This window comes from Colletotrichum abscissum (assembly GCF_030869225.1).
Source record: "Colletotrichum abscissum strain IMI 504890 chromosome Unknown Scaffold_30.1, whole genome shotgun sequence".
In the NCBI taxonomy this organism is placed as follows: Eukaryota; Fungi; Ascomycota; class Sordariomycetes; order Glomerellales; family Glomerellaceae; genus Colletotrichum; species Colletotrichum abscissum.
The window spans coordinates 591,352-604,234 of NW_026850210.1; the positions used below are offsets into that span (position 1 = coordinate 591,352).

A 12,883-nucleotide genomic window follows, 5' to 3' on the forward strand; every position below is an offset into this window, starting at 1 on the left:
TGAGACGAGAATCTCAACATCTGCAGAGATGGACATCCCTTTGATTCATTTGTGTCTAGTGCCAGACCTCAAAATATTCCAATAAGCTACTCGGTGTCATTATTCCAACCTGATTGTCTGTGGTACCAAGACGTGGAACGTGGCTTGCAGCCACAGTGTCTATCATTGTAGTGAGATATCACATGATTCATAATAGATTTTCTTGTCATTGATTGTCATTGAATTATTGGCTTATTTGGCGCCGAGGCTTTCATTTCTCGAAAGAATTGTTGGGCATGGTCTTTGATTTCTTTTGACTGATCTTCGTCTCGCGTTTCAGAAGCCGCGCGTGGCTGGCTTGATGAATTTCTTTGTCCCGAGACGCATCGGAGTTTCCAGGGCAGTAATTCTCTAGAAATTTGAAGGGCTCCAATGCTTTTTGCCGCGGGATCAAACACGCTCTTTGACACGGGTGTTTGATTTGCCGACCTTTCTCTACTTCACCCCGTAGTCATGGGTCATACACATATCCTGTTCGGTTTTCATTGTTCGCATGTCTATCTCTGCCTATCCCTCTCCCTATTACCACTACTTCTTCAACCGATTGATGGAGTATGACTCAAGCTTGGGCCCTTCTATAAATGAGCAGTCGTCTCGGGGTTCAGGGAAACGGTTTCGAGAACGACAGATTGCGATAATAACCAGCACGACTCAAAAACCAAACAGTTTTCTTTTTCTGAATATTACCAACCACCAAAAACTTCAACCTATTAAAGAGTCGCCTGGAAGCCATGTTTTCTCCCATACCAGAGAAGGCCTACATGTATGGCATGACCGACAATGCCCACCACCCCCTTGAGACCTCTCCACCGCCTGCCTACAGCGAAATGCAGCCTTGCGTACCTGCTCAGTTCTCGACTTTCGATATGAAAGACATCAATGACGCGCTGCCTCCGATACTGAGACAAAAGGCGACGATGAAAATAACGGATTGTATCTTCAAGCATCTCAAATATGACAAAAACCTTGTTCCGAATGACATCGTCGACTGTATTCGCAATTCCAGGAGCCTTGTTCATTGGTCCAAGGCAGATCCTTTTCTCTGCCACCCATCTCTGGAGGAGTTCCGTGAAAATTTAGACCCATCCTGCCCGGTCTGGTCAATTCTTTTTAATGGCAATGGTTCAGAAGATGCTGCGGAAAACTCCTGTAATGGGATCACGACTTTCAGCTACATAGCTGCGACAGTGGCGAACGACCTCATAATTGAAAAAAACGCCATCACCATCACCTGGTTTTGCACCAAGTTGGACGACCATTCTGCAGAGAGATACCGCCCTCAAGCAATGATGGCTAGTCTTGTGTGCCAACTTCTGGATAAAATGATGGAAGAAAAGATTAAACTCAACCTTAGCGCCGAACCAATCGTACGCTATTGCGAAAGGCGATCAGTGAAAGCTCGTGATATGGAAACCCTTTGTCGACTATTTGCTAGACTCATGGAAAAACTGCCTGTGGGGAAAACCGTGTTCTGCATTCTCGATGGAGTTACCGCCTGCGAGAATCTGGAATCGAGGCGCGATCTATACATGGCGTTGGGCTTACTGAAGCATCTTTCTGGGGGTAGAGTCCTCAAACTCATGTTGACGTCCCAGGCCAAGATTTCGCAAATGGTGGGTTTGGGAATTGTCGAAATGCTACATTATGGTTTGGCCAAACCGCAGTGGGCAGAACGCCTTGTAAACGCACGCTGTCATCAATTCAAGGGACCAGCCTGGATAGATGACCCTTACGACTGTGGTCATTTAGAATGCAGATAAGATAGATCTATACTACGTTTCTCCTGTCCATGTATGACGGAATCAGGTACCTTGAACACGAAATCATGGAATGAGTCAGTAAGCCGAAAGCCTTTTGGATTGCTCCACTACTTTTGGACTAAAACGACTGGCTTTTTCTCCTTGTTCTTCCAAAATTGACCCCCAAGTTTCATTCTCAGGGTGACGGCACTGCACCGATGCATATATCCACCACTAGGCGTTGAACCCCGAATTTCAGTAAACCTCCCGAATAAGATGTGAGAATGGGCGACTATTGAGACTACTTAGCAACGATCCCAGCGAGCGACGACGGTCCAGTTGTCCTTGTGGAAGGCACGACCGCTGACGAGAGTGCCAACACCACGGTAGCACTTCTCAATGACGTGGTAGGCGCCATCGGAGATCTCCTTGAAGGAGTTGAGGGTCTTTGCCTTGCTGTCCTGTATTGTTCCCATATTGTCAGTCTCGTTCTCGATGTCACAAAGTTCTGAAAGGAAGCATCCACTTACCATGTTGCACCAGTAGATGGCAGAATTATAGCTGCAGCTGACACGGCCACAGCTGCCGGGGCCAGGGCCGCGGGTGGGCTTGCCCTTGACGTCGAGAAGGTAGCGAGCACCCTGGGCAAGGCGCTTGCGGTCGGCATCGTCGTAGCCGGCGCAGTTGACGGGGGCGTCCTTGAAAGTATCATCGGCCTGGGTGACGGCAGACTTGATGGCGGCGTCGATGGCCTTGGTGGAAGTGAGAGAGGTGATGCCGAGGTCCTGGTCGTAGTTGGGGTTGATGGTGCGGAGCTCCTTAAGGACCTCCTCGACGGTGCCGGTGAGGGTGAGGTTCTCACCGCCGGGGTGGGCCTGGACCTCCCACTCGATGGCCATGAGGTGGAAGCCCTCGACGCCCATGGGGCCGTTGACGTCCTTGTCAATAGTCGTGCCCTGTTATTTCGAGTGTCAGTTGCATCTGGAAATTTTGATGGAGAAAATGCGTTGCAAAAAGTTACCTTGACAGCCATAGCGGCAAGAGAGAGGAGGGAGATGTTCTTGATCTGCATCTTGACGGTTGGAGTGTGGACTGATAGTGCGGGTGGTGCTTGGTGGGGTGAAGTTGGGATCTGGTTATGATATTGAATGGAAGTTTGTGGTGGAGGAAAAAGAGATAAGATTCACTTGTGCGGGATTAAGCGTGGTATTTTATACTGGGCAAGTGAGTATTCGATCACCCGCCTCCATATTCACACAACGACCTCACGATGCCCTCTACTTTTCCGCCTCAGGCTCCCGGCGCTGTCTTTACCTATCACAGCAGGGCAATCACGTGAAATTCGGTCCTGTGTTCAGCTTTTGATACCCAGCAAAGGAAGGAAGTGTTTGCAAGGATCGATCAGACCTTCCCATTGAGAAATTTGGAACAATGGCCAAGGAAGCGATTTCGTGAACACAACATCATGCTAAAGGTATTCCACACCGCGGCAGGAACGTGTGTGTGCTCACCCAAGACCTACTGCCGTTTGGAAATGGACCGTCGACTCACAAACATGTTTGATTGGTACCTTTAGCAAACCTGGCCAAGTTTGCCCAGGTAATCTAGACCACCTCGACCACTTGATAGTACTTTGATGAGAGCGTTGGCAGTGATACCACACTACTTTATATACAAGCCATGTATGCTCGCTTCGGCACTCGTGATGTCTTGGAAGATGTTTCGGTTTTAGTCTACTTAGCATCTCACTCAAACCTTGTGGTTATGGCGAGGGCATACTTGCTGTTGAACATCTTACAATGATTGTGAGATCTGGACTAGTGTGACACATGGACAACACGAAGAGACTAGGGAAATCTTGGAGATTGTCAGCTCATCATTCGACAATCATCAGAGCTAACACACAAATAACCAGGAACCCACCCGTTCATGGAAAGGAAGAAAAGAAGAAACATCATGGATTCGATCAAGCAATTAAGACTCCTTAGCCCACTGCTTCCCACTCCAAAGATTCCCCGTCGTCCACAGCCAGTAGTCCCGACCCTTGATCATCCACACCATGAAGCTGGGCAGCTGATATCCCATGGCGGCCCCGACCCCCTTGCTCTTTCCCACCGGAACCAACTGAGTCTCACGGACGTCCTCCTCGAATAGTCTATCCTTGTCACTGGCGCTCTCCGGACTTTCAGAAGCCAGCAGTAGGTCCCGCTTAATGTTGGCGCACATGACCGGAACCGCACTCAGGATGTTGTGAATAGCTGGCCTGGCGAACGAAGACGCGTCGCCGATGGCGTAGACGCGGGGTCCAGCTGTATCAACGCGAAGAGTTAGGGGATTCGTATTGACTCGTCCATCAAAGAGGAGCAGATCGTCGTCGATGAAGCTCGTGTTCGGTCGTGTACCAGTTGCGGGGATGTAAAGTTCGGCCTCAATTGTCTTCCCACTGTCCAGAGTGACCATTGCATTTGTCGTCACTCCTGTGATTCCAGCTTCAGCCGGCACCACATCCTTTACCCGAACCCCTTTCAGGACAGTGACTCCGACCTGAGCGAGATAACCTTCTGCCTTGCGGGCGATAGCAGGACGAAGCGCGGGAAGAATTTCAGGGGCAGATGAGACAAGGGTAATGGGAACCTTTGGACGTTGCGACTTTCGACCATTCAAATGCTCGCCCAGCTCGCCGGCGGTCTCGACACCCGCTGGCCCTCCACCTACGACCACTATGCTTCTCGCCTTCGGCAAAGTCTCGCGGAAATCGGCCCAGCTTTTTCGTAAACTTTCAGAGTCGCTGTCGAGACCGAGGAGAGGCGAGGGAGTTGATGCACCAGTAGCAACCACTAGGGCGTGGTAGGAAAGAGTGATTGGATCGCTCTTGACTTTCGGGGTGACGGATACAGTTCTCTCACCATGCCTTAGACTTGTTGCGGTTCCTTGAATGAAGAGGAAGCTTTCACTATCGTATTGCTTGAAGACGCTGGGTATGTCGACGAAGAGCTTGTCTTGGGGAAACATGTCGTCAGATATCAGTGCGGGGGGGCATGCAGGCCGGCACATGACTTCTGCGGAGGGGCTGACGAGAACGACCTTGAAGTCTGTTGCGCTTGGTAAAGCTGGAATGGCATGTTTGAGAAGATAGTGGGCTGTGGATAGACCGCCATAGGAGCTACCGAGGATGACGATGAGTTTCTTTGATGCAGTGGGGTCCGTCATGACTGGAAGCAACCGAGGATTGGGATTGATCACACACAGACAATGCGAATATAGAGGCCTTATATACTTTGATCATATCTCACTCATTCTAAAGCCAACTGGTCTTATTGACTTACACGGGGCCAATATGCTCTATCCCGGGCCATCACGGGCGGATGAACACTGCTTAGTACGCTTAGGTAATGATGGATTGTGGCGGTGGCTTGCCGAATAGGAGATCAGTGGCTGGTCCTTCGGCCGAATTGCGGACGAGTTCACTCACGTCTTGTGCCGTGCTTCATCTCTATTCATTTGATTCAAGAAAGGTAAATCGCCATTCGATTACACGTATGCTGATAGTTATCCCTCAATGCTGACAGTGTTCATGGTCACGTGGAGTTGAGATAGACGCGAGTGGGGTGAGTCAGAAGGACTTATTCATCTCGTTCGGCCGAACTGTGTCCCGGCCGAGACATAGATACATGTACGGAACCATCTAAAGCTTCGTTGGCAATTGTCGCTGACAATAAGTATGCGGCGACCGCATTCCAAGATTCAAGATCCAGAAGTGCACTTATGCAGTCCCTCGAGTCAGGAATTGAACAGCGTACACTGGTAAACCCCACGTGCCTCGGATGAAGCAAAAAGACTCGGGGAACGCCGAGTGACGGGGATTGAAAGTCGGCTCGGGATGACATAATGACAACTGGAAATGGCCCGACCTGCAGCATCAGAAAATTTCTAGAACGACACCAAAGAAAAAAAAAGCAGAAACTTCACCGGCCGAGCTTTTTGGGGCTGCCTTACGTAAGGGCCAGAGACAAGTGTGCCGCCGGACATAGGTATCGTGTGGGGGCTCTTTACCGCCGCCGTTCGCCGCAAAGCCGCTGCAAGGCCCGGACCCTGTGTCGCTGCGTTGCACTGTCCCGAAGCTGTCAGGTCACTCCTTGGTGTACCTGCACTGGTACAGTGGTACTGAACAGCGTGTTGGGTACCTGTATGGTCAGCTGCCTTAGGTAAGCTCGGGAAGGTACCTTAACGTAGCAGAGGGGTGGGAAAGTGACCATTTTTGGTAGGTGGGCGGATATCTTCGGCGTTGGCGGGGTCATTTTTCACTCCCGATTCCTGTGCTCTCCCTCGCTCCGTCTCAATTCTCGCACCATCCCACCACGACGATTGCGTTTCTCTTTTCCTACCACTTGCATATCTATAGTCTGTGGACTGACTTTCATTCTTACACTTTCTCCTTTCCTACTTCTTCTCCTTCCTCCCTTCTCCTCTTCCCCTCTATCAGTCTCCCTCCTATAAGCCAACCACATTATACCCATCCCAATCGCAATCATGGGAGACGCCATCAACGCCACTCGCGCGGCCGTCACCGCAAAGTCGGCCACCGAGCTCATCGGCAACACGCCTCTGGTCCGCCTCAACAAGATCCCTCAGAGCTTGGGTATCGAGTGTGAGGTCTACGCCAAAGTCGAGCTCTTCAATGCTGGCGGCAGTGTCAAGGACAGAATCGCCCTGCGCATGATTGAGGAGGCCGAGCGAACTGGCCGCATCAAGCCCGGTGACACTCTCATCGAGCCTACCAGTGGAAACACGTATGTCCTAACGAAGCTTAAAATCACCAAATTTCACGACTAACGTTGAACAGTGGTATCGGTCTGGCCCTCGTTGGCGCCATCAAGGGCTACAAGACAATCATCACCCTCCCCGAGAAGATGTCCGCCGAAAAGGTCTCCGTCCTCCGCGCCCTTGGCGCCACCATCATCCGTACCCCGACCCAAGCCGCCTGGGACAGCCCCGAGTCGCACATTGGCGTCGCCCGCCGCCTCGAGAAGGAGATCCCCAACGCCCACATCCTCGACCAGTACGGCAACCTCGACAACCCGCTCGCCCACGAGTTCGGCACCGCCGAGGAGATCTGGGCCCAGACGGGCGGCAAGATCGATGCCCTCGTCGCCGGCGCCGGCACGGGAGGTACAATTTCCGGCATTGCCCGCGGTCTGAAGAAGCACAACAAGGACGTCAAGATTATCGCAGCCGATCCCCACGGTAGTATCCTCGCCCTCCCCGAGTCCCTGAACAAGGAGCACGAGAACGAGGGCTACAAGGTCGAGGGTATCGGCTACGACTTCATCCCTGACGTTCTCTCCCGCGACCTCGTCGACAAGTGGTACAAGACCGAGGACCGCGAGTCCTTCCAGCTCGCAAGACGCCTCATCGCTGAGGAGGGTCTCCTCGTCGGCGGCAGCTCTGGCTCCGCCATGGCCGCTATGGTCCGCGCCGTCAAGGACCTCGGCCTCGGAAAGGGCCAGACCGTCGTCGTCGTTCTCCCCGACAGCATCCGCTCCTACCTCTCCAAGTTCGCTGACGATGACTGGCTCGCCGCGAACGACCTCCTCCCCGAGGTCAACGGCCTCGAGACCCAGGCCACCTCCAACGGCAACGCCACCAGCGCAAAGGGCTCCGTCGACCCCTACGAGGGCGCCACCGTCCGCGCTCTCCGCCTTAAGCCCGTCATGTCCGTCCCCGCGACCAGCCCCTGCTCCGAGGCGTCCGAGATCATGCGCGACAAGGGCTTCGACCAGCTCCCCGTGCTGTCCGCCAGCGGCCACAAGCTCGTCGGTCTCGTCACGCTCGGTAACCTGCTCAGCTACATCTCTTCGGGCCGCGCCACGGGCTCCAGCCCCGTCAGCGACGTCATGTTCGACTTTGGCCGCTTCGATGAGGTCGTCACGGATCCCAGGCAGGCTGGTGAGACGGGCGAGAAGAGCAAGAAGAAGCGCAACTTTGTCGAGATTACCCTCGACACCCCTCTCTCCACCCTCAGCAAGTTCCTCGAGTGGAACAGCGCTGCTGTTGTTACTGAGAAGGCCGAGGGCGCTAAGAACCTGTCCAAGCCCGTGGCTGTCGTCACAAAGGTCGATCTGCTCACCTGGGTCGTCAACAAGAAGGCCTAGGCGCTTTCTCCCCTTTTCTCCTACGATAATCAAAAAAATCACGACTTGGCCTATATAGAGTATCAAGGTTACGCATGAGGATGCAGATGATGTTGCTTTTTTACCTGGGTATCGGCGTTTTGAAAGCGGGCATAGCAAAGGTGGCAGGGGCGAATCTTGGGTCGCATCAACTGACCCCGGTTGGCAGCATTTGCTTGGAAATCTTGGGATGGGAGTAGACTCAACATCTACATAGAGAACAGGGCAGCCAGTCTGATCCTATAAGGATAGAATCACAACCACAAAGTTTTTGCGCAATCTTCAGTTCACAGAGATATCTTTTGTCATCGACGTAACAATTATGTGTTTTGTAGTATTATATGCCATTTACTGCTGCATCACTCATTATATCCGCTGGGCAATCCAAGACCACCACTTATCGGGGCCTGTTGCGCTGCCAGTAACATTGCCCGCGATAACATCCACCTCCACGTCAAACTCGCGCAGCTGGTCAAAGGTGAACTTCTCGGTGCCATACGCGCCCAACCAATCATCGTGCTCCTCCGAACCGACATCATCAATGCCGACGCCAGAATCCAACAGGCCCTTGCTGCGCGACGACCGTATCCGCGTAATCTCAGCCTCCAGGTTCGACTTGACCAGCGCGCCAGGCAGCGCCGTAAACAGATCCGTCTTGTTGGCGGCAACGAGGACGGGGATGGGCGGGGGCGGCTTGGACGACTTGCTCGAGGCGGCGCGCTTCTGGAGACCGAGGAGGACTTCGTAAAGGTAGCTCGCCGTGGGCGCGAGGGCCTCGTTCTCGCCAATGGCGGCGGCGTCGACCATGAAGACGATGGCCTTGAGCTTGGAGTTCTTGCTCTTGCTGCCGCCGGCGCCGCTGGCGAGCTTGCCGAGGGCGTAGTTGCGGAGCTTGCCGTGACCGGGGGTGTCGACGAGGAGGAACTTGGTGTGGGTGCCGCTGGTGTCGTCGTGATTGCGGAAGCTCTGGGCCGTCTTGCTGTCGCGCGAGGCCGTGAGCTCGACGGTTTGGGGGCGCTGGCTCGTGTGGGTTGTCGCGGGGGCGTCGCCTCGTTCGAAGAGGGTGAGGAGGGCGGTCTTGCCTGCGCCGGCGGGGCCGAGGAGGAGGACGGAGGGGAGGGTTGTGTAGGGTGTTGACTTGATGAGGATGTAGTGGAGGAGGATGGGGAAGAGGAGGACGATGGCGGCGCCGATGAGGATGACGGGCGTCGAGGGGGTCATGATGAATTCGAGGAACTCTGTGAAAGAGCCCATCTTGTCGGCCATGGTCGCGGTTTCGCTGTTGCTGGCGATGGTGAGAATTATCGAGTGTGTTGGGAGAGTGTCCCCGGATACCCTGCGCGAAACGGCTGACTAGGGGTGGAGGGGTTGGATGGTGTGAGTCGTGTCGGGTGGTCGTTGACAGATTTCCAGAAGAAATCGCCAAATGCCGTCAGTGGAGCTCTTTCCTTCCCCAACGAGCGCAAGAGACAGGAGAATGGCAGGAGTGGCAGGTGGTACGTGCACCTCGGAACTTCAGCCACAGTTTACCCGCTTTTTCGGACGAGGCTGAGGAGGCCGAGGAATCCGCCCTAACCTCTAAGGTGAGGCTAAGCATGGGTGTTACTGGCACTTTATGCCAAGCTTTGGGGCGCTGAGTCTTCTCCAGCCAATCACGGCTATCACGGCAGACGACTACAGCAGTGGTCGACCCGCCTTTGTCAGCTCAGCCTCGCTAGTCCGATTTAGGGGGGGAGGGTCTCCCGGCGATCCCCTTCCACTCACTGAACTCGGTGCTCACCTCGAATTCCCCAGTCGTCAACGCTTTGCCAACGCTGCCGAGCTCTGCCAAAGCTGACGACACGCAATCTCGTCACTCTTGGCTTCCGGGCGTCTTTTCCGTCCTCCTTCCAACTGTGGCACCTTTTTTCACTTTTTGTTTCCACTCTGGTGTTTTTATCATCAATCTCTCGTTTGTTGGTGACACCCCTGTCCACCGTTGCGCGCGTGCGAGCCCCCCGTCTCAATTCTTTCGCCTGGACCGCATCCATCCATCCATCCCCTTACCTCAAGCAATGCGACGCTAGGTTCGAGCCGAAGTTTAAACTCCCCGAACAAAATAATACTCTTTCCTTTCCCACCCTCCACAGCTCCTCCGAATCGATAATCGATCGTACTCCTTCTCAAATCGAGACATCGGAAGAAAGGCTTGGCCCTCGCGACCGCCGACCCGCCGACTTCGATGGACAAATCTACCACGCCGGCCGCCGCCGCCGGCGCTGCCGCGTCCGTGGCCCCGAATCAACCTGCAAACAAGACGAGCGCCGCCGCGCCCACACTGAATAATGAGCTGGAGATGGGAAGCATCGGCGGCGATGCGCCTAGCGCAGAGAACGACATCATGCAGGTTGCGCGTGTAGGAGACGTTCCGGCCATGGAGAAGCTCTTCGAGTCGGGCGAGTACGATGCGACCTTCACCGATGATGAAGGCATCACACCCTTGCATGTAGGTTGCATGCTACCTCTTTCAAGGCCTCTCAAGCTTTGTCACGGCCAGGTCTGATCTCATTGTGCTAATACATCCCAGTGGGCAGCTATAAACAACCAGTATGCCATGTGCAAGTTCCTCATCGACAATGGCGCAGAGATCAACAAGAAGGGAGGCGAGTCTATCGCAACACCTCTCCAATGGGCCGCACAGAGATGTCACTACTACACTGTCAACCTCCTCCTCCAACACGGAGCCGATCCCCTCATCACCGACGCCCAGGGCTACAACACCCTCCACATCTCGACCTTCAATGGCAACACCCTCCTCCTCGTCCTCCTGCTCCACCAAGGCATCCCCGTAGACGTGCTCGATAGTTACGGTCACACGGCGCTCATGTGGTCCGCCTACAAGGGCTTCCCTCAATGCGTAGACCTCTTCCTCCGCTGGGGCGCTAGCATCCACACCACGGACGAGCAGGGCTTCACCGCGCTTCACTGGGCGTTAGTAAAGGGCTCCCCGGCCTGTATACAGAGGCTCCTCGAGTACGGAGCGGATCGATTCGCAAAGACGCAGACTGGCAAGACGCCCGCTGTCACGGCTAAGGAGCTTAACACGACTGGCGCATGGCATCGGGCCCTTAAGGAGTGCGGGTACGATGAAGATGGACAGCCGATCGAGCCTAGCTTCCCTGGTTCGCGCTTCTTACGCCAGGATAAGAGGGGTTTCGTGACCAAGTTCTTGTTCTTGTGGCCCTTCCTTCTGGTCTGGTCCATGATCACGATACTGGGAAGCTTGAACGTTTTTGCTGGTGTCTTCTTCTCTCTAGTCGTTGGTTATGCGCTTCAGTGGTTTGCTCAACAGGTCATCGAGTTTGCGCCTCCCGACATGAGACACTTCCACAAGACTGTAAGTCCCTCAAGTGGCATTGTGATGATTCGGACTGACAAGGGTAGCCCTGGTTGGCTGGTATCTTTTCTGCATCTTTGTTCTTGGTCGGTCTGAGGTGGTTGACTACTATTCTTCCCGCGACTACCGGGTCTGCTGGTAAGCTTTGCTACACTATACGACGCTGAATCGTTTGCTAATATCACACAGCTGGCACTTCCTCTCACTGGTGGCTCAACTTGATCTTTGGCGTTTTCCTCGGTCTCTGTGCCTATTTCTACAGCGCTGCGATGAGATACGACCCCGGATTTGTCCCCAAGATGAACGGCATTGCCGAGCAAAAGGCCGTCATTGATGAGCTGCTCAAGGAGTGGAAGTTTGATGAGACCAACTTTTGTGTTACGTGCATGATCCGGACGCCTCTCCGCAGTAAGCACTGCAAGCGGTGCCAGAAGTGTGTCGCGAAACACGACCAGTGAGTAGACCTTTTACCTCTAATGTCAAACCTCACTGACCAGACTAGTCACTGTCCTTGGGTTTACAACTGCGTTGGAATTAACAACCACCGCCACTTCTTTATGTACCTGATCAGCTTGACGTTGGGCATCGTTTCCTACGACTTCCTCGTATACTACTGTAAGCATCGATTCTCTGAGCTCTACTTCCACGCTAACACCAATGGCACAGACTTCACAGACATTTCGGACAAGGTCTCAGAAACCTGCAACTTCCTTAGCCCCAGCCTCTGCAAGGTTGTCAACGCCGATGGCTACACGGCTATCCTTACTGTGTGGACAACTCTGCAGCTCACTTGGGTTGGCATGCTGCTTTTTGTCCAATTCGTCCAAGTCTCTCGCGCAATGACCACCTACGAAAACATGTTCGGCATCCAAGATGGTTCTCTCACGTCCGCTTTCACCTCAACAGGCACCCCTCTCGACCCGAACCACCCATCGTTGACCCCTCCGGAATCCACTGGCGCGCACGCTCACGGTCACAAGCACAAGGGCGGCCGTCTTCAGCAATGGTCTCGTCTCCTCGGTGTCGACCCCTTCATCGAGACCATCCGCGGTCGCGGCGCCGCAACCCAGAACAAGCGCAGGAAGAAGAACCCCTACTCCAACGGCTGCATGGCCAACTGCCGCGACTTCTGGTGCGATCCCGCGCCTACGTTTGGCCAGCGCGAGAACGGTTCTGCTATGCTGGGTGGCGAGCCGGTCAACTACACCGCCATGTACGAGAGCCCGACCTTGATGAACATGAGCAGGGGCCGGAGGAGAGCAGGCGGCTACGAGTCCGTTGCTGCAGAGGAGGTATAATAGACTTGATTTTGTCATGATTGGAGGGAGAGGTACTTGATCAGTTCCACGACTGTTGGTGGGGAGTAAAGCTGAAAGCGCTGCCCTTCCCACCCCCCTCCTTTTGCGCGCTTTGCTTTTTCTCCAAGCGACGACTTCTATGGAAGAAAGATTACGACGAGGCTTAAGATGATGTTATTTTACCCCCACAATGAAGAGAAGACGCGGCGTCAACGGGCGGCTGCAATTGCATGGCTCGGGATGTATTAATTGTTCGTATAT

General features: G+C 53.9%; 5 protein-coding genes across 5 annotated transcripts; 2 read left to right on the plus strand and 3 right to left on the minus strand.

Moving 5' to 3' along the window:
* Positions 1-2,083: 2,083 nt before the first annotated feature.
* Positions 2,084-2,850, minus strand: CABS01_11315 (uncharacterized protein; the record flags this gene model as incomplete). The annotated part of the gene is made up of 3 exons (XM_060544670.1): positions 2,084-2,239; positions 2,309-2,734; positions 2,800-2,850. The coding sequence occupies 3 exons, from the start codon at positions 2,848-2,850 to the stop codon at positions 2,084-2,086; spliced, it is 633 nt and encodes a 210-aa protein (XP_060397918.1).
* A 902-nt stretch (positions 2,851-3,752) lies between these two features.
* On the minus strand, positions 3,753-4,988 carry CABS01_11316 (uncharacterized protein; the record flags this gene model as incomplete). Its single annotated transcript, XM_060544671.1, has 1 exon — positions 3,753-4,988. The coding sequence occupies one exon, from the start codon at positions 4,986-4,988 to the stop codon at positions 3,753-3,755; it is 1,236 nt and encodes a 411-aa protein (XP_060397919.1).
* A 1,320-nt stretch (positions 4,989-6,308) lies between these two features.
* Positions 6,309-7,930, plus strand: CABS01_11317 (cystathionine beta-synthase; the record flags this gene model as incomplete). Its single annotated transcript, XM_060544672.1, has 2 exons — positions 6,309-6,568; positions 6,622-7,930. 2 exons carry the CDS (start codon positions 6,309-6,311, stop codon positions 7,928-7,930), a joined length of 1,569 nt encoding a protein of 522 aa, XP_060397920.1.
* Positions 7,931-8,314: 384 nt separating this feature from the next.
* CABS01_11318 (signal recognition particle receptor beta subunit) lies at positions 8,315-9,214 on the minus strand (the record flags this gene model as incomplete). The annotated part of the gene is made up of 1 exon (XM_060544673.1): positions 8,315-9,214. One exon carries the CDS (start codon positions 9,212-9,214, stop codon positions 8,315-8,317), a length of 900 nt encoding a protein of 299 aa, XP_060397921.1.
* A 955-nt stretch (positions 9,215-10,169) lies between these two features.
* Positions 10,170-12,622, plus strand: CABS01_11319 (uncharacterized protein; the record flags this gene model as incomplete). The annotated part of the gene is made up of 5 exons (XM_060544674.1): positions 10,170-10,433; positions 10,515-11,324; positions 11,372-11,462; positions 11,514-11,778; positions 11,827-12,622. 5 exons carry the CDS (start codon positions 10,170-10,172, stop codon positions 12,620-12,622), a joined length of 2,226 nt encoding a protein of 741 aa, XP_060397922.1.
* Between the last annotated feature and the right edge of the window lie 261 nt (positions 12,623-12,883).